Source organism: Suricata suricatta, chromosome 2, assembly GCF_006229205.1.
Source record: "Suricata suricatta isolate VVHF042 chromosome 2, meerkat_22Aug2017_6uvM2_HiC, whole genome shotgun sequence".
In the NCBI taxonomy this organism is placed as follows: domain Eukaryota; kingdom Metazoa; phylum Chordata; class Mammalia; order Carnivora; family Herpestidae; genus Suricata; species Suricata suricatta.
The window spans coordinates 138,219,988-138,242,801 of record NC_043701.1 but is presented as its reverse complement, the minus strand read 5'-3'; the positions used below and the strand labels follow the sequence as shown (position 1 = coordinate 138,242,801).

Here is a 22,814-nt window from a genome sequence, read left to right as displayed (position 1 = left end):
GGGTCAACTTGTAATGCCCCCATCTTGCTTTTGATTTACTTATTTGGGTGCATAAGTGGATAAAAAGAAATGGTATGAGGATGAGGAGACCCTAAGTTCAGATAGCATATTTAAATTTCGTGAGAAAATCCAGAGGAACTCCATAAGAAAATGACAAAGATTTCAGTATGTGAGTTTCATGAAAACAAATTATCTCTGTGTTTCATTGAGAAATCCAGTGTGTAAGGAACTGACAAATTTTGTTCTCTTCATCAGCAATTTATGTCATTATTTTGTCCCCTGAGAATGCTTAAGTATTAGGACCACTTATTCAGGTAGATACCCTGAGCCATACAACTGCTTTGAGGTCTATGGCTGTCATTGTTCCAGGATTCTCCATAAGAGTCAAGGCTCAAGGAGACAGAGCACATAGGATTCCAGAGTACTAAGGGTTTATATACCACATCTCCATTTGTTCAAGTTCATTTCAGCATGACCCCAATGAGGCACGTGTTGTGGCTATTGGATCACATCTTCTCAATTGAGCAGAGACATAATTGGAACCCTGATGTTGTCAGAAAGATTAATAGGCATGTTGATACAAATCCGTAACTAAAGATTTCCCAACAAAGCCGTTTAGCCAACTGGCTTGGGATCAAGTAAGAAAAGTGTTTTCTATTTGCATTAGAACGATTGCAAGGTCTAAAACAAGGGTCTTAAGATTTAGAAAAGGCTCCTTTTGATGCCACTGTCATTAGGATTGATTAATGACGGAACACAAACTGCCCCCCATCAGCAATAACGTCTTAGAAGGTCACTACTCAGATGTTCTGGGATAAAGTAAAAATGATGGTCAACAGAAGAAGCTGGCTTCTGTTTGATAACAGTAATAAAGCCTACACAAGTTATTGAACATAGGCTCCACTCAGTGTAAACACTAAAAGCACCAACATTAGACAATAAGCTCCTAAGTACATAACTCTGACAAGGTAATTGTAACGGGAGCTCTAATGATGGCTGAAGGATAGAAAGCTTGCAACTTGGATCCATTCAAGACTTAGGGTGCTGTGCAGGCTAGAAGACAATGTTCTGTATGAGGAATATTATTTTCTCAATAATTAACTACTATCATGTTATTTGCACTAAATTCACTATTATCATTAACTTGCAATGTAGTTTTCTGAGACCTAAAATTATATGAATAATAATATTGATTTCTAATTCGGAGTATATTGCAAAGACTTGCATTCCCTTTAAAATTTTTTTGATCTCATATTTTGATTTGCTAGGTGCTTTTATTCCTATCTTGGGGGCACCTGGGTGGCTTAGTCAGTTAAGGGTCCGACTTCAGTTCAGGTCATGATCTTGCAGTTTGTGAGTTCGAGTCCTATGTCAGGCTCTGTGCTAACAGCTCAGAACCTGGAGCCTGCTTCAGATTCTGTGTCTCCCTCTCTATCTCTGCCCCTCTCCTGTTCACACTCTGTCTATCTATCTCTAAAATAAATAAACATTTAAAAAAATTATTCCCATTTCGTTGGCAGGAAAACTGAGGCACTTTGTTTATCCAGTATATCCAGACATTGCTAGGAAAACCTCATATCACTTAGATTTCCTCCCTCTAGATTGGAAATAGATTCCATTATATCCATGACTATATGAAGTTATATTTTTTCCTTATTTCAATTCAATTCAGGCAGAATGAGATGCAAAATTTACTGTCTAGTCCATAATTATAAGTGTTCAAAGTATCTTAAATATTAATCTATTACTATGTCCATTCTTATTCTTCTAGAATAATTGAGGGTGAGAAAAAAATTGGGGCATCTTGAAAGTCATCCACCTTTTGGCAGATGGATAATTAGGAATTATTTCCCAAGAAGCAGTGGAACTTAACCTCAGCAGATGGGCTCAGGCTCCATGATGCCACTACCCTTCCCCCCACCCCCAGGGGACCAGAAAACACTTCTGGGGATTAATAGTGTCCCATGGGACCATCTTTACAGAGCAGGGTTAGATACAGGTTGGACAGGCCAGCTTCCTTTGAATTTTCCCAAACCATTTGACAAACACATTACATTTTTCTAGGGCATTTTTACCTCCTCCGTAAATCAGTCATCCCTCATTGTATTTATATAAGCTCCATGCCAGGTCTGTGGATAGCAGAGGCTACCTCTTGTGTGTCTTTGACCTCTTCAAGGATGTTGCAGTTCTTCTGGAACAGTAAAATGGTGTGGCAGAAAATATATTGGGTCTCTGTCCCAACTCTTCCACTTAGCCACATGATCTTAGTAGGTTTCTGAGACTCTACTTCTTAGAAGCCTGCAAAATGGGGTTTATAACAAAATATCTGCTTTTTTTGCCAAGTTGTAAGAACTAAATGCAATAGTATGTGGAAATTCTATACAATTGCCAGATATGATTATATTGGATTGGATGAGAATCAGCACTACGAGACAGTTTAGAATTCCTCGGCTCCTGATGCTGTGGGAATTCAGACAGGAGATGTCAACAAGGGCATGAGGAATTCACTGAGCTGCACCTTTCTGTTAGTTCTGAAGGCTGCATAAGGTTTGAACACAAAGAGGGAGGAGCAATTTGAAGAGGCCATGGCAAAATATAGATTTAGATTTAGGAACATGTGGGTCCCACTCATGAAATAAGGAAGGCACCAGCTCATGAAAGCAAAGGACTTGGCACGGAGCAGATGGTCAAGAATGGGACATGTGGTGAGATCAGATTGTAGAGGCCCTTCACGGCCGGGATCAGAGCTGATTTGGAGACCGGAGGGAGCCATGATGGTAGATGAATGACACCTTTTAATTAAATTAATCTGGCAACATTGCAGAGGTGAGACTAGGAGAGCCTGGAATTGTTAAGCTTACTGTATTGATTCATGTCTTTGGTGCTGTGGGCCTGCACTCCAGTGGTCCATAATCCTGGTGGGAATTGAGGAGGCTCCATCCAATTTAAAAAGGGACTAGCCACAAAAGCCAAGAGAATTTCACTGTTGGAAATTATTTCACAAAGTGCTATTTTGTTCCTCCGTTAGTCCCTTCCCTCTCATGTGATTATTTATTAAATCACCTCAGATATTGGCTGCTGTTGTTGTTGTCCCTAAACTGCTTAACATTTGTTATCTCTTATAAATGATGGTCTCCGTAACCTCTCCTCCTATATACCTTAATCATTTTTCCTTTTAATCCGAAACAAAAATGTGCTCCTCAGGCACTCTGTTAATTAGAATGTCGTTGGTGAAGCTCGCATGGTGGTATTGTAATTACTTCTCTGTATTGTCTTAATTTTTGTTCCCATCTGAAACTGAAAATATCTGTTCAACCTCTTGCTCTCAGCAATTAGTTAAGTGGTATGCAGCTGGTTATCCGGGGGTGGGCTCAGATGTTTAATCACCTCTGTTCGGGTCTGAATGGGAATCTGCTCAAGCAGCAACACCTGTAATTAGTGTGTAGTTGCAAGAAAGTTCTTCTGGAACAGTGGCTCTCAACATGTGGCCACCAGACAAGCAGCAGTGTCTGGGAAACTGTTAGAAATGTAAATTCCCAGGGCCCCATCCTCATCCTACTAAATCAGAAACTCTGGAAGGGGCCGCCAATGTTTCTATAAGCCTTTTAGGTGCACCCTAAAGTTTGAGAACAACTGTTCTGGAGAAATATCTTCACAGGGTTGGGCAGCCATACTTGGGGAGTTAGGAAAACAGACTTCAGAAAACACCAGGGGAGTTTAGAGGCTGAGAAGAGAGGGCAGTTACTACCCTCTTGGAGAAGATGCAGATTTCCAGAGAAACAAATGTGGAAAGTGAGACTTTTTTTTTGTCCTTAGTCTCTGCTCCTTGAGAGAAAACCTGGCTAGCTATTGCTTGTCCTATGCTTTGGAAAGACAAGTGTCTTTTTTGTTTGTTTGTTTTTGTTTTTTGTTTTGTTAGTTTTGGAGAGAGAGAGAGGAAAGGAGAGGGGCAGAGGAAGAGAGAGAGAGAGAAAGAGAGAGAATCTCAAGGAAGCTCCACATTCAGCACAGACCCTGATATGGGGCTCAATCTCACTACTGTGAGATCATGACCTGAGCTGAAACCAAAAATCAGACATTTAACCAACTCAGCCACCGAGGCTCAGGAAACTGTCTTTGGAAAGGCAAATTCTTAAGTCAGTTTCCGGAAGGACTATTGGATCTTCTGGCTCAAGGGTCTTCATTGGACATTTTAATGTTAAATAGATGAAGAAAGAGATCTGTTTGCCACTTGAGTGAGTCTCATATTCCTCTACAGATATCTAAATACTGAAGATATGCTTATTTGATGGTCAAGAGGAAATAAGACCCTATCCTACACAAAACATTTAAACAAAAAGAAACAGCTCTTTATTGAGATTCTTTTGAAGGTCCCAATCATAGAGTCCTGGTCAAAACACTAACCTTGCCTAAAGTTTTAGTATCACCTTTGATCCATGGACTGTGTAAGTCTACGAATGAAGAGTCAGTTTACCAAGTGTTTTGTGTCATCTAATTGATTAGTCATTAGTTAACCAGGAACAATTTAGGGAAAGTCCATTTTCTACTACCATGATCAGAACTAGCATCCTTATTTCAGTTCTTAAAACTTCACTTTGTTTTTTCTATTGGTAACATGTATCCACCTAAAACCTATTCTGATTTGGGCATGCCTTATCAGAATGATAATCCAAATTTAAGTGTGCAATTCAGAGTTTCTTTTGTGTTAAAAAAAAAAGTGATTTCTTTTCTAGCTCTTGAAACTTCTGTGTATCCAGAGAAGGAACTCTCTTATTTTACACAAAGTGGGAGAAGAGTTTGTGTTTCATTTTCTACTCTACAATGAGCATTAATCATTTAGATAAAAATCTCTTTGGGAGGAAAATAAATCCTGGTTGATATGGCGAACCCTTTTATTGTTGAATTATGTATTTTCTTTTTATAAGATCAATGAACTTCTCCATGGGTTGTTTCCATTTGGGGAATGAAATTATGGAGCTTTAGAATCTCCACTCTGTGGTCTCTGATTGTGTGAGTTTGTGGACTGCAGGCACTCAGAAGATTTAACTCAGAGGGGATCCTGATAAATAGTTCTACTGCCACTTGAGAAAACCAGGCAGGACATTTCTCCTTGGGCTCTCATGCAAGTAGGAAAGAACTAAAAGTGATAGAAAACAGACTTTCTGATTCCTCTGGTCCTATAGGGGTCCCAGAGGCTGCCTTCTTTTTTCCCAGAGTTTTCTGCTTCTCTTTTATTTTAGCAGAATATGCTCATATCATTGTTGAGTTCCAGTCAGAAAAAAAAGCTACATAATTTACAAAAGCATAATTGACTCCTTTTCTTACTGCAGCACAAAGTCTAGGACTCGAGGAACAATATGAACCAATGATTTAATCAGTTCTGAATGTTTGAAAGATAAGAAAGGGTTTAATATGGTTTCAACATTGTTCTCTGTAAATCAGAGATGCTGTTGAGGTATATTTTTCAACACTGTTCTTTAGCATTAAACCGTCTCATTGTTGCCTTTGGGTATGGGCAATACAAGAGGGAACAACAGAAATGGCAAGGAAGGAAAGGATCAATGGAAAGAAGTTGCTAACAGCCTGATTCGTTATACTTCTGCTTCTATTTGTACTGAGCCAAAGTATCTTCAATGGCATTGAGCTAACATCTTTCCCCCCACTATTCCATTCTCTTCCACAGCCTAGCAAATATTTTCTCTATTAGATACATTTTAAAGTTACTGCTAAATTAATCACAAAGGCCATGGCCTTAATTTAAGGAGCTAGAAAATTCACAGGATCCCCAAATAAGCCACTAATAACTATTGCGTGGGCAATAGTAGGGTTATTATTTGGCCTTGATGAAGTGATAGTGGGTCTTCCATAATAGATTTGGGAATAAAGACTTTCTTGCTGACCCTTTGACTATGACTGTTAATCCTGATGAATATAAATTTAAGTCCACAGCTAAGTCACTACTGGTATAAGTAAAAACATAAGTGCAGTATTTACCAAGGGAGCTTCCCATCCTCATTCTCTTGCACATTCTCTTACACACACACACACACCATTCATTCTTTTGTAGCACATCACACCAGTGGCTTATGTGGCACAGAGATGCACTGTCTCTTCATCCCTTGGACTCTATAGTGGATTTCTGGTCAACCTAGTTCATGTACTTCTTTTCACTGCAACTAGAGTAGCTAAAGACTCTGACATGTTTGAACCTATGGGTCTTGTTTTTGAAATGAAACAAAACACCATCATGGCTTGGGAATTGCAGAAATGTCACTAACTCTAGGCCTAGATTTTCCTTTTTTTCATTTAAATTAATACCTGTGTAAGGGAGGAGGCAAAGAGCAATGGTTTAGCATTTTGTGCTTCTGCCTCCTTTCAGCATTGGACACAGCAAATTCCACACGGTCTTCCCTCCCACTTCCCCACCTTAGTGAAAACCTAGGAGTGGTCATTTCCTTTATAAAAACATGTTTTTCAGTGTTTGCATTTTGTTCAGTCTGCGTAGTTGGTAAATGCAAATGTAGATAACCCTTAATGCTTGTCTGGAGTTTTTTCCACCTATTTGTGATTTGGGCGATGACCAAGGGCATGTTTGACTTGTAATAGAGATGAAGAATGGATAAATCCAGTGCATGTAATATGATTGGAGAGTCCCATAGACTGACCCACTGTGCATTCCCATAATGCCTGTTGAACAACCAAGCATTGCCCTTTCAGAAGTACAACTATACTAACTGGTATCGCAAACAGTGATTTCCAAAGTGGTGGTACTAGGAAATCTTCCATCCTGCACTTCTCAAGGGGGCCCTCTCCTGGCCCGGAGGTCCACATTGCTTCCCATCCAGGGAAAGTATTTTGCTTCTCCCCATCCTTCCTCCCCTTTTCCTCCCCTCACTTTCTTTATGTTCCTGGCCTGAGTGTTACCATTTGCTTACTGATAACAGTGTACTATGAATTTTCATTCACAGCTTTGAGATGCTTATAAGGCTTTCCTGCTTCCCACCCAGCCCCAAACTTGGGACTTTTCACACACTGATCCTCTGATCAGTTTGACTCGGGAAAGCACATGGAAGCCATGTACCAGTTTGTATAGTAGTACCCTTTTAAACTGTCTACTCTTGAACAAAGTAGAGTGTGCTGGGGATTCGCATTGGCTGCTTGACACACACAAAGCCAATTAACTTGCATGCCAAAAAAAAAAAAAAATTAACCCTTAGAGTACTGCTTCAACATTTTGGTGTAAGGGTCTTGAACTTTACCAGTTGGGCAATGCTGCTTTCTCCAGATCTGAGTGCTGCACATAAAGTCCATATTTAGTCTAGCCAGAACATCAACCAGGATCCTCTCCTCCACAGCTTTCTTGAGATGCTCCTGGGTCCTTTATTATTAATCAACTGATGGCATTAAATAGGTCTAAAACATAGTCACTGTGTTTCACTGAAAATGGGCTTCACTTCCAATGTGCTTGAGGGTGTGAGGGATTATTTTTAGCTTTGGTATGTGTCCTCTAAAAGAAAGAAGTCAGTTCTTTAAGGGTTAATATGAAATTAAAGGAATTTGATGGTCTCCCTTGCTTGTCCTTCCTCCAAGGTGTCTGCATGATTCTCTTTAGATCCTTAGCTCAACTGTTGAATGATGATAAAACATAATGTATATATATAATTACAAAAGTAAAAGAACAAAAGACTGAATGGTTGAATGGAAGGACCCCTTGGCAATGCTTGCTTGATTATCACAGAGGGTAGAAAGGCCAAATGTGTTAGTTAACGAATATTCATTTTGTCCTCTACCCCAGCACCATTCCTACACAGTATTGTGGAAGACTTGATGATGCTTTTCATTTACCTCTTGCTTTTTCTTCTTCCTGTCTAATAGCCCAATAGAATCCTGCCAGAATTTCTACAAAGATTTCACATTACAGATCGACATGGCTTTCAACGTGTTCTTCCTCCTCTACTTTGGCTTGAGGGTAAGTCCGATCATCACTACCCCGTGTCACAATTGGGCATCTGGTACCCAGGGACCATCCTTCACCAGCATCTGCTCTTGCAGAGATGAAGCCATTGTTTCCAGGGGAGGCAATAGACCTGTGTTGCGATTTTCAGTCTCTGAGAGAGCCCTTTCCTTAACTCAGCATTTTCTGAAGTGCACATTAAAATTTTGTTCCAAGGAGGGGAAACAGGGGTTGAAATAACTATGATGCCTTTACTGGCTGACTGTTTCTCATCTCTCTAAATACGAATGCATTGTTGCCTTAAATAGGAAGAGAAACAAAACTTCTCTTAAAATTATGTTTATCAGGACTCAGCTGATTCCTAAAAGAATTTTTGTGAGGACTCAACCAAAGGGGTAGATTGACAGGCTTTGGGACTTGGGGGATTTATGAGGAGGGGCTTATAGAGTGTGTATTACAGAGATTGTGTGTGCATGTGTATGCATGCGTGCATGTGTAACTGGATGCATATATATATATGGCTTATTTACGGTTTTATTTACATTGGAGTCTAATGAAGATGAGACCACTCAAACTTTCTGATGACACTATTGAAAACCACAGGAAAATAGATTGCCTGATGCTTCTCCAAGGTTAACATAGTCTACAGTCACTGTCCAGAAAAAGCTGTACCTCCAAATTTTAAGACAGAAATAACCTGTGATTGGTATAGGCATGAGAAGGACCTAACATCTCCCTCCAGGCCCCCATGAAAAACCAAAACATAGCCTTTGGCAACAGAGCGTGGTTAGGACGCTAGCATTGTGCTTCTCATTTTTCGGTCTCCTTTTCTCTTTCCCCAGTTTATTGCAGCCAACGATAAGCTGTGGTTCTGGCTGGAAGTGAACTCTGTGGTAGATTTCTTCACGGTCCCCCCAGTGTTTGTGTCTGTGTACTTAAACAGAAGTTGGCTTGGTAAGTCAGTCTTGCTTCCTTTTGTCTTACGGGCTCCTGAGCTGTGGTGGATCAGAGGCCTGGGCTGTCCCCGTGGAAAGAACGTTTTGTGTGAATGTGTACAACTCTTGGCGTTTGGAGAGTTAGTGAGGACAGTTCTCTTCGGAGCACTCGGCCTGGAGGATTTGCACAGCGAGTGCTTCAGGTAAGGCAGTTTTACCAGTGTTGAAGCCTAGTGGTCACACTGTCACAGCCAGGACCTCTGCCTTTGTGCTTCTGTCATTTTCATTCAACCTGCAATTTGAACTGGACAAAGAAGCCCATGGGAATGAGGCCAAGTTGCCAAGTAGCTGATTCAGGTGCCCCAGAAGGCCTGCCTGCCAAAGTCAGCTCTGTCCACTTCTCAGTTTTATGAGGAGTGGTTCCTGCACGGTTTATCTAAGGCTGAGAGTGCCACTATGGGGCAGGGTACAATACAGCATCTCGAGCCACCATCTCCTTCAAGGAGAGGGAGCTCCCTTCCTGTGTTAGAGTAGGGGCTTTTGCTGGTGCTGTGTTCACATATCACTTCCTGTATCTGTTCACCATGTCACTTCCTGTCTGTCCCTGGTGACTTCCTGCATTAAAACCAGGACAGTATGGCAGGAGAAGTAATTAGCTCAGAGGATGGTCATGGCAGCCAGAAGCATAGAGAGACAGCAATGAGCATTCTCTTTCAGAATGGTCCTGCTACCATAGGTCTATCGGAGGTGGGGGGGTGGGGGAGGGGAGGCTGAAACAAGATTCAGAAGACTACTGTGGGTTCCTTCCATCTGCATTTTTAGAAAGTTTTGGTCTTACCTCAATTTTTTTCGAAGTAATATAAATAAAACCTTGGATTGCAAGTAACCTGTTCTGCGAGTCTTCTGCAAGATGAGAAAACATTTCTAAGAAATTTTAACATGATAAATGAGCGGTGTCTTGCAATATGAGTAGTAGGTGAGGCGGAATGTCACATGATCACAACTGAGCCAATGGTTCTTGAAATTCACTTTGATATACAAATGCTTTGGATTATAAGTGTGTTTCTGGAACAAATTATGCTCACAAAACAAGGCTTTACTTTTTATTATTGTATTCAGTATAAGCATTGAAAGATGTATAAAGGAAATATCAGTCGTGTCTTCCTTGTTTTCACGGCCTTTTCCCTGGGATGCTCAGTATTCATAGACTTCCATATCTTTCCTTCATGCCCCATTGCCACAAACATGGATGAGTATGTATATGTGTTGTAGAGGCAGTGGTCTTTGTAGAAGTACGTGTGTCCATGACATTGTACTGCAGTTTGGTTTTCTCACTAACTCATAAATGATGGACATCCCTTCAGCTGTGTAATAATGTATTTTATTAGAGTTACACAAAATTCTACAAATTGTATTGCAGTTCATTTGGACACAACTGTAATGATGGGCCACTTGATTGTTTTCTTTTTGCACTGTAAACAGTGGTTTAATAAACACCCTCATCCACACATCTGTGCGATTCTATTTCTCTAGATAGTTCCAGGTTCCTGGAAGAGTAATTGTTGAATCAAAGAATGCATATATTTTAGTTTGTACAGAAATTGATGGTTCGCTTTTCAAAACTCTTGTGTCAAGATATGCTTCCACTAGCAATATGTTTTTGATGTCCTGGCCAGCATTTTGAATGTATTACATGCCTCGTATCAAGTATTAAAAAAAGAAGGACCCTTTATATATGATGTTTGCAGTAATCACATACACACATATCTGTGTGTCTCTATGTGTGTACATCCCATAAAGATTGTATTTTGCACTGGTTTTCACATTAGAATTGTATTCATTCACTCCATGGAAAAGTTGTCATCCTTGATTCGAGACCCGCTTGCTTAGATCGGGTTTTCCAGCCAGCGTGATGAAACCATCAGAGCCAAATCTGATAAGTGACCTGAATGTGCTCTGGTACCGAGGGTCTCACCTACCTCAGCTTGACTCTTAACTGGCTTTGTGACCTGGGGAGCTCACTTTTTTATTTTTCACTCAGGCTGTTGTTTTTCATCTGTAAAATAAAGGTTAGGTTAGATGATTTCTCAGGCACTTTCAGCTCAGAATGTCTCTAGGATTCTTGCATTGTTCATAGGAAATTTGGGATCTAGGTTGTTGGGAAGGACTGGGAAGTTGGTGGTATCAAACCATCAACATTTCTGAGTCAAAATTACATATGGATTGCTAACCGTGGCTCATCCTAGACCATCCTGTTGCAAAGAGTTTACATACACGCACATGCACACAAGCATTCACACACACACACACACACACACACACACACACACACATGCACCCATGCACCTATGAGTGGACACAGACCCTGCAAAACTCCAGAAAGACAGACAGACAGATAGGGAAAGAAGGGGAAGAGGGAAGAAGAGAGGAAGGGAAAGGGAAGGAGGGAGGGCTGGAGGAAAGAGGGAAAGGAATCTGCCCTCTCTTCCTGTCTGTGTTCTTATTACTCTGTACACTGGAACAACCACTTTGCTTTCCTGGACCCTCAGTTTTCTCTTCTGAAAAATGGGAGGTTCGGACTTAAATTACCATCTGGTCCTCACACTTCATGAATCGGGGTTTTATGTCAAGGTCCGTTCTCCCTTGATCCCTTGTGGTCCTAGGTGATTGAGGATAGTCCTTCAGGACTGTGGAGACCCCGTCCTGTGCAGTGAGCAGATCTCACCCCAGGGGAAGGGTGTGGAGCCAGCTCTCCTTAGGAGACTAAAAGCATCTTTGTATCAGGAGAACTTGGATGTTTTAAAAATTCATGCATTTTGGGGAATGGTTTAATCCTGATTTTTGGCATGGTGTTCACGTCTAGTGAAAATCCATCAGAGTGAACAGGAAAAGGGGAAGAAAAAGGAAGAGAAATGAGATATACTTTTGCATCCACTGTGGTCGCTGTTCCAAAGAGGAGAAAGAAGACCTCTAAAATATGCTTCAATTTGTTCATGAATTGACAGTATTTATCAAGCGCCTACTATGTGCCAAGAACTTTTCCAGATGATTTGGAAACAACAGTGAATAAAATCAAATCCTACCCCCTGATGTTGCAGTGAGGGAAGGACAGGAAAAAATGAGCCTGATAAATAGGCAAATTATGTGGTATGTTAGGAAGCATTAAGTGTTTGAAACTGAAAACAGACCAACAAACTTTTGGGCCCTGAAATCATAATTAAAATACCAACAATAAATAACCCTTCCCCTCTTGTAGGAGAAGGCATCTTTAATGAAATGCTTGTGGTTCTCAGCCCCTTGGGTGAGCTCCACGATTGGTCTGCTTGTTAAGGAAGAGAATTCAGTGGAATAATATTTCAAGGAGGTTCCCGTGTCTGATTTAATACATGGGTTATTACATCATGAAACAATTATTGTGCCGATGAGCTGCCAGAGATAAAATGAACATTCCCAAGAGGTATGGCTTATAAAGTAGAAGGAATAATCCCTTTAAATGGGGGGCATTTCAGGAAGTGCTGCCCTCCTCCTGGAAGATGAAAAGATGCTGCCTTCACTGGGTGAGGTTTGGCCCGAGCTGAGGAAAAGTGCAGTCTATTCTATTTCTCCTTCACACACCTGCCGGGCTCTGTGACACAGGTGGGCTGTGCTGGAGTTGGAATCATGTGGGTACAAAACAGAAGAAGGTTTCTGACCCCTACCCTTACTTTCCCAGAGTATAATGCACACCATGTTTGATTTCTTATCATAATATATGGTTGCATAACATATAATATTGTATTCATTTACGTTATCATATGTATTATCTTAGTGCACTTGATGGCATATGGATAATAACAGCTAATTCCAGTTCTACTATGTGCTGGGAACTCTGATAAGCCCCTCACATATATGAACTCACTTACTTCTCAGAAAAATCCTATGAGCTGGGAATTACTTTCCCCATTTCGCAGATAAGAAACAGATTCAGAGATGTTAGGTCTTATCCCAGGTCTCATAGCCTTGGGAAGGGTGGGAGGGGTGAGTTGCCCCAGATTTGGTGTGATTTTATGTCTGTATTCATGCTCTTCTTCTTCCTCTGTCCTTACTCTTGAAAGATTTTGGGTTTTGAGGACTGGGTTGGGGTGACTGAGCTGGTTTGGCCAATCTCTGTTGGCACATCTCCATCTCTCCTTGCTCAGAGAGCTTCACTTTGGGCAGGCGGGGGGGAAGGGGTCTTATTTAAGAACACACATCCTCATGACTCCTCCTCCCCTTCCCACGCCTCCTTGCCCACCTCCAGTTTCTAGAGTTGCCACTCGGACCCGGGGAACACATAGAGCTTGTGTGGTGTCTCCTGAGTCCCAAGGTACCTTAGCACCTTGGGGATCAGATCTGCTCCACCTGAGAGAGGGAGGGAGAGGCTCGAGGCTTCCACACACCCGGTCAGCAGAGCAGAGCGGGTCAGAGCCAAGCTCTGGGCCACTACCCCAGTTTACATCCTGGCGTGGCCGGTGGGTCACTCTGAGCAAGTTTGTTTTACCTGTCTCAAACTCAGTTTTCCACCTGTCCAATGAATGGGGATGATCACAGTACTCACCCCATAGGGTTGCAGAGGGGATTTCATGAGATAGGGTAAGTAAAATACCCACGTACCTGGGATGGGCTTCATGACTATCCCAGGCTTCTCTTTCTAACCTACCTATCATATTTTAAAGCACCAAGGAAGAAAACAAACCAGAATGGAACCAAAAATAAGGCAACGGGATGTGAGGACATCCACGTTGGCAGGCGGCAAGTCTCTGCTTATTTTAATTCCTGTTCCCACACACCAGCTTATTCATTTTTGTTTCTCTCACCAAATCCTTATCCTACCTCACTAAAATAAATGTACCTTGAAATGAGAGATGTATTTTATTTTGAGACTAGAATAACATGCAGGGGAAAACTCTTCTGTCTGTCTCATTTTTGGGGGGAACTGTATCCCCAAGGTAGGTCAATGGACTGTGCCTCCTTTATGTATTTACTTCTGTGGTTTCATTGAGGGTCATTTTGTGTGGTTACAAGGAGAGAGTAAAGAAAAAGCGATGCACTCACCGGCCACTCATCTTGCTAGCTTTTACTGAGTGCTTACTGTGCGCTCAGAACTTAGATAAAGGGGACATGTCTGGCCTCTCTCTTTTACTACGTTTTACTACGATTTCCAACATTGCCCCTCTTCTCTGTTTGATTAAGTCAAGGAATGGTAAGGAGCCCCAGGCCTTGAATCCAGGGTGGAAAAACTGTAAACTATAAACCTGCCTGTTCCTCTACCCCACATTAGACTTTAGCACCTTTGGCAAATGCTGCTAGAAAATAGAGAAGTCTGCTAAAAAATAGAAAAATGGGTTAGTGCCCAGCCACAGGGCAATTAAAATGATTTAGGATATCTGTTTATAAATATATGCTTGGGCAGTACCTTTTTTGTGTCAAAAGATGATAAAAACAGGATTGTAAAAGAAAAAAAAGTACAGGTCCTTAAAAACAACAACAACAAAAGGACAAAACGTAGTTCCTGTTTGAGACTGAGGTTTCAATCTAGTTTTAGAACCAAAATAAACACGCATGCAGCAACAGCAGGTAACACTGCCCGCTGTATAATTAAGTCCCAAATTGTCAGGTACAGGCTGTAAGGGCCGTGGGAGTTCACAGGGGAAAGAGCTTGTGTGGGTGGAGACTTCTGCCAGGCACCAGCTCAGCCGGGCCTGCGCGGCGGGTGACACTGGGGAGCAGAGGCCCGCTTCTAAGGGGAGAGAAGCCCAGCCTACCCTGTGTGGAGGCAGGTGCCCACCGATGATAAAGCCATCCTAGAGAAGAAAGGGCCAGGCATCAGCCCCACAGCCCTGCAACATGGATGTATTTGTTTCCTCTCGCTGCAGGAACAAGTGAGCGCCACAAATGGCGGTGCTTTAACACCAATTTGTTTCTTACAGGTATGTAAATTAGAAATCAACATGGGTGTCTCTGGGCTAAGGGACAGGCGTCTTCAGGGCTGTGCACCCTTCTGGAAGCTCAGAGGAATGTTCCCTTAGCTTGCCTTTTCTGTCTTCCACAAACCACCCACATCCCTCGGCCTGGGGCCTCTCCGCCATCTTCAAAGCCAGTGGCCCTAGGTTGGGTCCACATATCACATCTCACTGATCTTGCCATCACCTTCCTCAGACTGTCTCTCTCTTGTCTCCTGCTTCTACTTCTAAGGACCCTTGTGATTATACTGGGGTCCTACCTGGAAAATGCAAGATACTCTACCCTTATTAAGGCCGGTGGGTTAGTGACTTTCATTTGTCTGCTATCGTGATTGCCTTTTGCCATGTAAATTACCATATGCCCAGCTTCTGAGGACTCCCATGGATTTTTTTTGGGGGGGGGGGAGCATTCTGCCCATCAAAAGGGGTATTATTTTTAATATTCCCATTTTGCCAAAGAGGAAACTGAGGCTCAGAGAAGTTAAGTAACTTGCCCCAAATCATAGAGCCAGTGACTCTGCACAGCCTTTTGGCATCCAAAAGATCTAGTAGGCATTCTGGGCGCCCCACACACTTGCCTTGTCACACTTTTCTAGCCTATCATGGGATGAGACCCTTGGGGAAATCTTGATTGGAGCCTGAGAACTTCCCTCCTCTCCTCACTGCAACGTAGTGCATTTTTTTCCTTCTTTTTTTTCCTGGGACCAAGTGAATTACTAAACTGACTGACATGCCTACTATTCATTATTCTTAAACGTTTGTGCCGGGGTAGGGGGGCGGCTTCCTGCATGGCTGCAGCAATTGAGGGGAGCATGTTAGGTCTACATGTCCCTTGCTTAAAAGCCTCCTTTGCCTTGAGTTCATTTTTCTTGCTTTTTCTGGAGTTTACATTAAAGAGCGAGAGAAACCAGAATTTTAGAATGCCAAAGGTGACGTTTTCCCAGGGAAGGCAGCATGTGGAGTCACGACGCCGCTTCCCTCTGGTTATTCTCTCGGGCTCAGCCACAGTCTTAGGACGCCTTCCATTGCCCTCAGCATCATAGGGTGTCTGGCCCCAGGGCCACCCCCACAACAGGTAAAGTGAGGTGCAGTTAGTATCCAGCCTTCTGTTGACAGGCCTCTGCACTTGATAAATGTAGTCAACGATGAAAGCCTTTGACTGGTTTCTGTTTCCTGACACCAGGAATTTTCATTGTATTGAAATTTATGTTTTTTATTTTTTTATACAGTTTATTTTTTTAACATATGCAATTATTTTTCGTCATTTACAATAGTTTCAATAATACTCCAAACAGAAAAGCAAAGTAAAAAAATCAAAACCCCCACTTCTGTTTCATGTAATTAGACTTATACAGAAATTAGAAGGTTAGGTACCAACTAGTTAGTCACCTAATTTCACAGCTATCTGAAGTGGCAATTGTAATATAGCAGCTTATCATGTATTGAAATTTAAAACCAAACTATAAAGCCCCGAAAATGATCTGCCCAGAAAGTAGAGGCAGCCCCTTGTGGGCAGCCCCAGGCACAACACAGCCTTGACTCCCCCTACCCCTTACAATTCCTGCCAAGGCCCAGCAGGCTGCTGATTGTGTCTCCTCTGCTGTGTGCTCCCTCTGCTGACGGAAGAGTGAGTTTCTACCCCGTCTTGCTGGCTGGCATTCCCATCCCCATGAAGACACAGCCCTAACTTCACCTCCCCTGTGAAGCCTTCTGGTTCTTCCAGTTGGAATGAATTCCCTGACCTTTCTTTTCTTTTGCTCTTGTGATTAGTGCTATCAAAGCAGTATCATCGCCTGTGTTATATTATCAGTTAGAATGCACGTTCCATGACACCTTTGTGCAGAGACATTGACCGCTTTTGTTTTTTTGCTGTGGCCTGGTGCCTGGAACAGTGCCTGGCACAAAATTTGTGTTTGTTGAATGAATGAATGAGTGTGTTTTCTTTCAAGAATGATAATAATGAACAATTATTAATTGCTTATTAAAAGCAGACACTGGGTAGACATCTGAGTTAACATTCACAGCAGCGCAATGAGTAAATACTATTGGTCCAATTTTGCTATTTAGGGAGCTGAGGTTTAGCAGTTAGGTAACTTTCCCAGGTAGCAGGTGTGGATCCAGGATTCAGCCCAGTTCAGTCTGATCTCGGGAGCCCATGCTTTTGAAATTACTAGTCCAGTGCATCAGCACCACCTGAGACTTTGTTAGATGTGCAGATTCTTAGAACCCAGAGTAGACCCAATGAATCGGGAGCTCCCAGAGTTTCATCTGACAATCTGTGTTTTACACGCCTTCCTGGTGACCCTGATATTCACCCAATTTTGAGAACCACTGTCCTAGGCTATTTTGGGATGCTTATAAATTTGCTTTCCACAAGAATCCCCCCAAAGGTTATGAAAACTCATAATGTTCAGCCCAAACCTCCAACCAATTAAATCGAAGTCTCTGGGTTGGGGGTATGACCCAGGCTCAGCATTTTTTAGTGTTCTCCACTGCGTCTAAAATGCAATAAAGTTGAGAACCATTTATATACATCTAACCGTGAACGTTGAGTTAATTCCTCCCTAGAAGAGTCCTTGTGTGCAGGTGAAACACCTGGAGGTCTCAGAATGCAGATTCTGCCTCCCTACACGTGTCCAGATGAGGCTCGTGCTTCTAGTCTGGGGACTGTATTTTAAGTAGCCAGGCTTTCCAGTCTGGACTGAACTGTCCAGTAAGGTAGCCACTAGCAACATTGGGCTACTTAAATGGCCCAAGGCGAATCAAAATTAAATAAAATCTCAATGCTCCGTTTCTCATTCACACTAGCTACGTTTCAAGCATTCACTAGCACCGTGTGGCTAGTGGCTGTGGTGTTGGACAGCACAAATACAGAGCATTGCAATTATCATAGGAGTTGTACCCGATCACACTGCTCTAGAATGTGTCTTATGAGACAGCTGCCTGGGGGGCTCGGTCGGTTGAGTGTCCGACTTTGGCTAAGGTCATAATCTCACCATTCGTGAGTTTGAGCCCTGCGTTGGGTTCTGTGCTGAGAGCTCAGAGCCTGGAGCCTGCTTCAGATTGTGTGTCTCTGTCTGTCTCTACCTCTCTCGTGCTCATGGTCTGTCTCTCTCTCTTTCAAAAGTAAATAAACATTATTAAAAAAATTTTTTTAGACTGTGTCTTGATAGAATGTACCATGAATTTTTACTTTCTTTATGTCTGGACAGCCTTGTAAACTGTGCAAACTTAACAAATGTTTACTGAAATGATTTTTAATGACAGGACCAATGTACAGATGTACAGAAATCATTAGTACACCATTAAAGTGAAACTCCCTGCCACCGTATCCAGATTACATTATTTAAGGCCCCTGTAGGTAAAAAAAAAACCAAAAACAACCCAACAACAACAACAACAAAAAACACAACAAAAGAGGCTGTGGGCCTGGCTTCAGCTCCAGCTTCTTCTCCAGGATTCTGCTGCTGTGTTTTGAAACGGCCTTCTGGGCTCCGAAAGGAATGGTCTCTGGTGCCCCCTACAGGACTGACTTGGATTTTGCTGGATCCGCGTGAGGTTAAGTCGGCTGGAGGTGGGGAGATAAATTGGCTCAAACTCAGCGGGTAGTTGGTGGTTAGTAGAGAGGTAAGGATAGGCTCACTCTGAATCCTCATAAAGTGTCTGACATCTAATAACTTGATTTAAGTCAAGTTAAGTCATGAACTCCCCATTCTTCCTCCCACCTCTGCAAGGGGTTCCTGGTCCCATTGCCCAGGGTCCGGAAGGAAGGGCCTTTAAGAACCACCAGAAGTGACCTGAGGCAGTTGGACATAGATGTTCTAAAGTCCAAAGCCTTTTACAAAAACCCTTCCCAGTAGTTAATGGTTTAATATAAAATAATAACAATAAAGAGAAAAGTGTGACTTCCCTTTTGGGGGCCAAATGTCTTTGGAGGTGGAGAAAGAGAGAGAAAAAGCATGTGCTCTAAAAGAGAAAGTGCTTCTGTAACCAGGGTAGTGTTGGATGTGTTTGCACCTTACATATTTACGTGTGCGTGTGTGTGTGTACAGGTGCAATTTGTAATTATCCCAGGTACTCTTACAAGCACTACTATGAAATAAGGATCATTTTTAGCCCCATCTTACAGATGGGGGAACCAAGGCCTAGGGGGGTTCTGTAACTTGCCAGGAGTCATATAGTGAGGAAGTGGCAGAGCCAGGCACTCTACCTCCGAGGTTTATGTTCCTCAGTGTTCTAGTATGCTAGCTTTCAAGCTATAAAATTAGCCATTATAGTTTCACTTATAAAAAATTCATCTAACAGCCCTGCCTAATCGGAGCAAATACTGAACACAGCTCCCTCCTCGTTCCGGCCCCCCAACAAAAGGTGAAAGGCCCCCTAAACAGAAGTTCTTTGGTACTCCTAGGTAAGAAAGGAAATTTAGAAGAAACATAACTCAATCCATTTTTTTTAACTGAGTTGATACAATTCTATAGCTTACTAACCTCCAAACTACTTTTGTTTCTGGCCTTAAAACGCGGTTTCGCTGGCCCCCTTTTTCTGAGCCTCTTGGTTTATTCTATGCAAGTAGTCGAATAAGTAAAAACAATCTATGTTACCACCACCGGTCCATCTTGAAATAGTGTCAAGTTAGAGATTATGGGCTGTACTGTTTGCCCAGGGCATTTGGGGGGTGGGGGGAGGGCAGTGCTGGCATGGGGCCTGGATTGTATAGTGTGGCAAGAGAAATGAACTCACTGAGTTCCGTTCCTTTGACTGGGCTCTGAAGGAAGGCGCCCCCAGCAAAGTGGCACGCAGAGAGCTTAGATGTGTTTCGGGGAGCTAATTGCTGCTCCGGTAGCTGCTCTGGCTGAAACTGCTTCTAGAGAAATTATTCCTCTGTGAGAGATTTCTGATTGTATTCCCTTGATATTGCTTTGTCAGGGCGTGCTTTAAATAAGATGCCCTCTGTAGGTAGCAGGGATTCTAAATCCTCATTGACGTGTACAGCTCTGTTATATGCCAAATTGGAAATAACACCTCAAAATGAATGTCTTCAAGGAACAAATTCAGCAGTAGGTTTTCATAGATGCCAAAACCTCTCCAGATGGCTGTACTTCATCTGAGGTATTATTGGAACAGCCTTCTCAAGCAACCTAAATCTCTAGGACTGGACGTATATTTACCTTCGCATCATCTTGAAAAAATAGATGCCTTGATTCTTCTCGATGAGATAGGGCCGTGATGGATTGACTTGGCAGGCACACCAGGTAGGGAGAAAGGGGACACGGGGAAGCAGCTCTGAGACACGATTGCGCTCACTAACCTGAACACCTACTACGGGCAAGCTGCCAGTTCCTGAGAGTGGCCCACTGATGAGGAAAACCTAGAGCTTGCCTTTAAGAAGTTGATAATTTAGTTGGATGTGTACTTTATAAGGAAGAGTAATAAATGTGTAAGGATTCAGAGGAAGAACGGAAGGAGCAAAGTCAGCCATCCCAAATCAGAGTAGATAGCAAGTATCTAAAAAGTTAGCATATTCTTCCTAGAGCTATGCCACTACGGTGTGGTCTGCAGGCCAGAGGATCAGCTGGGAGCTTATTAGAAATAAAAATTCTCAGGGGCGCCTGGGTGGCTCAGTTGTTTAAGCATTCAACTCTTGATTTTGGCTCAGATCATGATCTCACGGGTCGTGGGTTCGAGCCCCACACTGGACTCTGCACTGGCAGTGCTTGGGACTCTCTCTCTCTCCCTCTCTCTCTGTCCGTCACTCCCCTCCCCCCAATAAATAAATAAACTTAAAATTAAAAAAAGGAAATGAAAATTTGTAGGCCCAACCCCAAACATATAGACTCTTTGGGGGGGGTGGAGCTAAGGAATTTGGTTTAATAAATTACCCAGGTGTTTTTTATACATGCCAAAGTGGATATTGACTACTAATATATTAATATATGTTATAATACCCTTGACAGTGTATTAGAATCACCGGGGGAGCTTTGAAACTTCCCCTCGGCTACATCATACTGCAGCCCGAGTACGTCAGGTCAGAACTGCTGGGAGGGAGCTCGGCCATCAGGATGTTTTAAAGCTCCGTGGGTAATTCCAGTGAGCAGCCAGGGTTGAGAAGCCCTGTGTAGGCTTAGCTTTTAACTCAGGAACACACCCGAATACCCAAGAAACTTAAACAACCAAAACAAAACCTTTAGGCGGCTTCCCAGATCTGCTGAGTCCAACATCCTGGTCACGGTCAAGGATAGTTACTTTACAACATGAACACCCCACACTGTAGAAAGACCAGGCATTCTCCAACTTGAGCTGCACACATCAGAATCACCTAGATGGCTGGCAAAAGCACAGGGAGGTTGGCTCTACACCCAGGGTTTTTGGCTCGGTGTATCTGGGGTGGAATCTAAGGGTGTATATCGCTACTACGTCCCCACACGGGGGCTGCCGCTGCTGCCCTGGGACCACACTTTGAGAACCGTTTCTCACCAAGCATGCGGCTCAACTTGAGTTCTAGTAGTGGCTGCGCTGCCAGATTCCAGAATTTTCATAGGCCAACAACCCTTACCATTTTGTGTACCATTTCAATATGTTAATTGATGTGCTCCTTTATTTTAATGTTTTTGAAATTAAAAGTCAGAACCATTTGCATTTTGAGATCCACCCAGCATGTGCTATTCCGCATCGTAATTTCAGCTGGAACAGAGGAGCCCTCTTTAGAAAGACTTCTGACCTCCCAGAGGTAGCCCTTTTCCAATGTATTCCACGTCCTAAGAGACAGTGAGAGTTGAGGACCTTGGCTGGTGTGTTTATTAGGTACTAATATTTTCTCCAGAGTTGGCTTGGGTTGATATGTGTTTCTAAACTCCCTGGGATCAGGGTAGAGTTGACACATTAAGAAAAATAGGGAGAGGGTGGGTTGGTGAATATCTTAGGTGACTTAAAACACTTAACATGAATTTGCAAACTGGGACAGACATCCCTTTTCTACTGTTATGGCGTCTGGGGCAAAGTGCACCTTGTCTCAGGACTTCTCATTCCTATTTTTGTATTTTATTTAGTTTGAGCAATAGCCTTTGCTTACTACCCACCCCGTCCCCTTAGTAAAAGTGCTTCTAGTCTGGCAAAGAGGAGGGACCCATTCCAAGCCCCAGGGGGTCGGGGGAAACCCAGATGTCACACATTTTTTCCCTACAGTGAGTGACCTGCCCCAAATGTCTTTTCTCTTCCCTGGCCCTCAGAGACTCTCCCCCGTCCCTCTCTGTAGCCCAACTGTGTTTTCTAGGCCAGCTTCTGAAAAGATTTGTTGTGTAGTTCTGCCCCCTAGTGGGACAAATTAGGAATGAAACACACAGCGGCTTCTGCCCTCCGAGTTCTGTCTCCTTCAATCTTGGTGAATTAACCTCCGCGAACATAGGCTCTGTTTTTGACTCTTCGAGAGAGCATAGCTCTCCAAAGGTGTCCAGACTATGTGTAAAATCTTGAAAAAGACAGATGTCAGGCCAATAGATAGGATTTTAGAAAGTAGGCATAGGTATTCAGGCTAAACAGACACTGAACCCACTGCCTACATAAAACCAGACCTCAGTGGACATCCCAGGAAGGCCGAGGAAAGGAGATTCCATCCCGAGTGTTGCTCTAAAATGAAGGACTTGGGGCGCCTGGGTGGCTCAGTCTGTTAAGCCTCCAACTTTGGCTTAGGTCAGATCTCCCGTTTGTGAGTTCGAGCCCCGCATCAGGCTCTGTGCTGACGGCTAGCTCAGAGCCTGGAGCCTGCTTCTGGTTCTGTGTCTCCTTCTCTCTCTGTCCCTCCCCCTCTCATGCTCTGTCTCTCTCTGTATCAAAAATAAATAAAACATTAAAAAATTAAAAAAATAAAATAAAATACAAAAATAAAATGAAGGACTGTCTTCAGTTGTTTAATCTTTTTAAGCCTCCTGTCTTTGGAGGATATGTGCC

At 42.8% G+C, this 22,814-nt stretch overlaps 1 protein-coding gene across 1 annotated transcript in view; it reads left to right on the top strand.

Moving 5' to 3' along the window:
* Positions 1-22,814, top strand: part of KCNMA1 (potassium calcium-activated channel subfamily M alpha 1) — a 507,555-nt gene that overhangs the window by 196,954 nt on the left and 287,787 nt on the right. The window contains exons 4-5 of the mRNA XM_029919828.1: positions 7,876-7,969; positions 8,797-8,908. Coding sequence (XP_029775688.1) covers positions 7,876-7,969; positions 8,797-8,908 — 206 coding nt within the window. The remainder of the gene's footprint in view (positions 1-7,875; positions 7,970-8,796; positions 8,909-22,814) is intronic.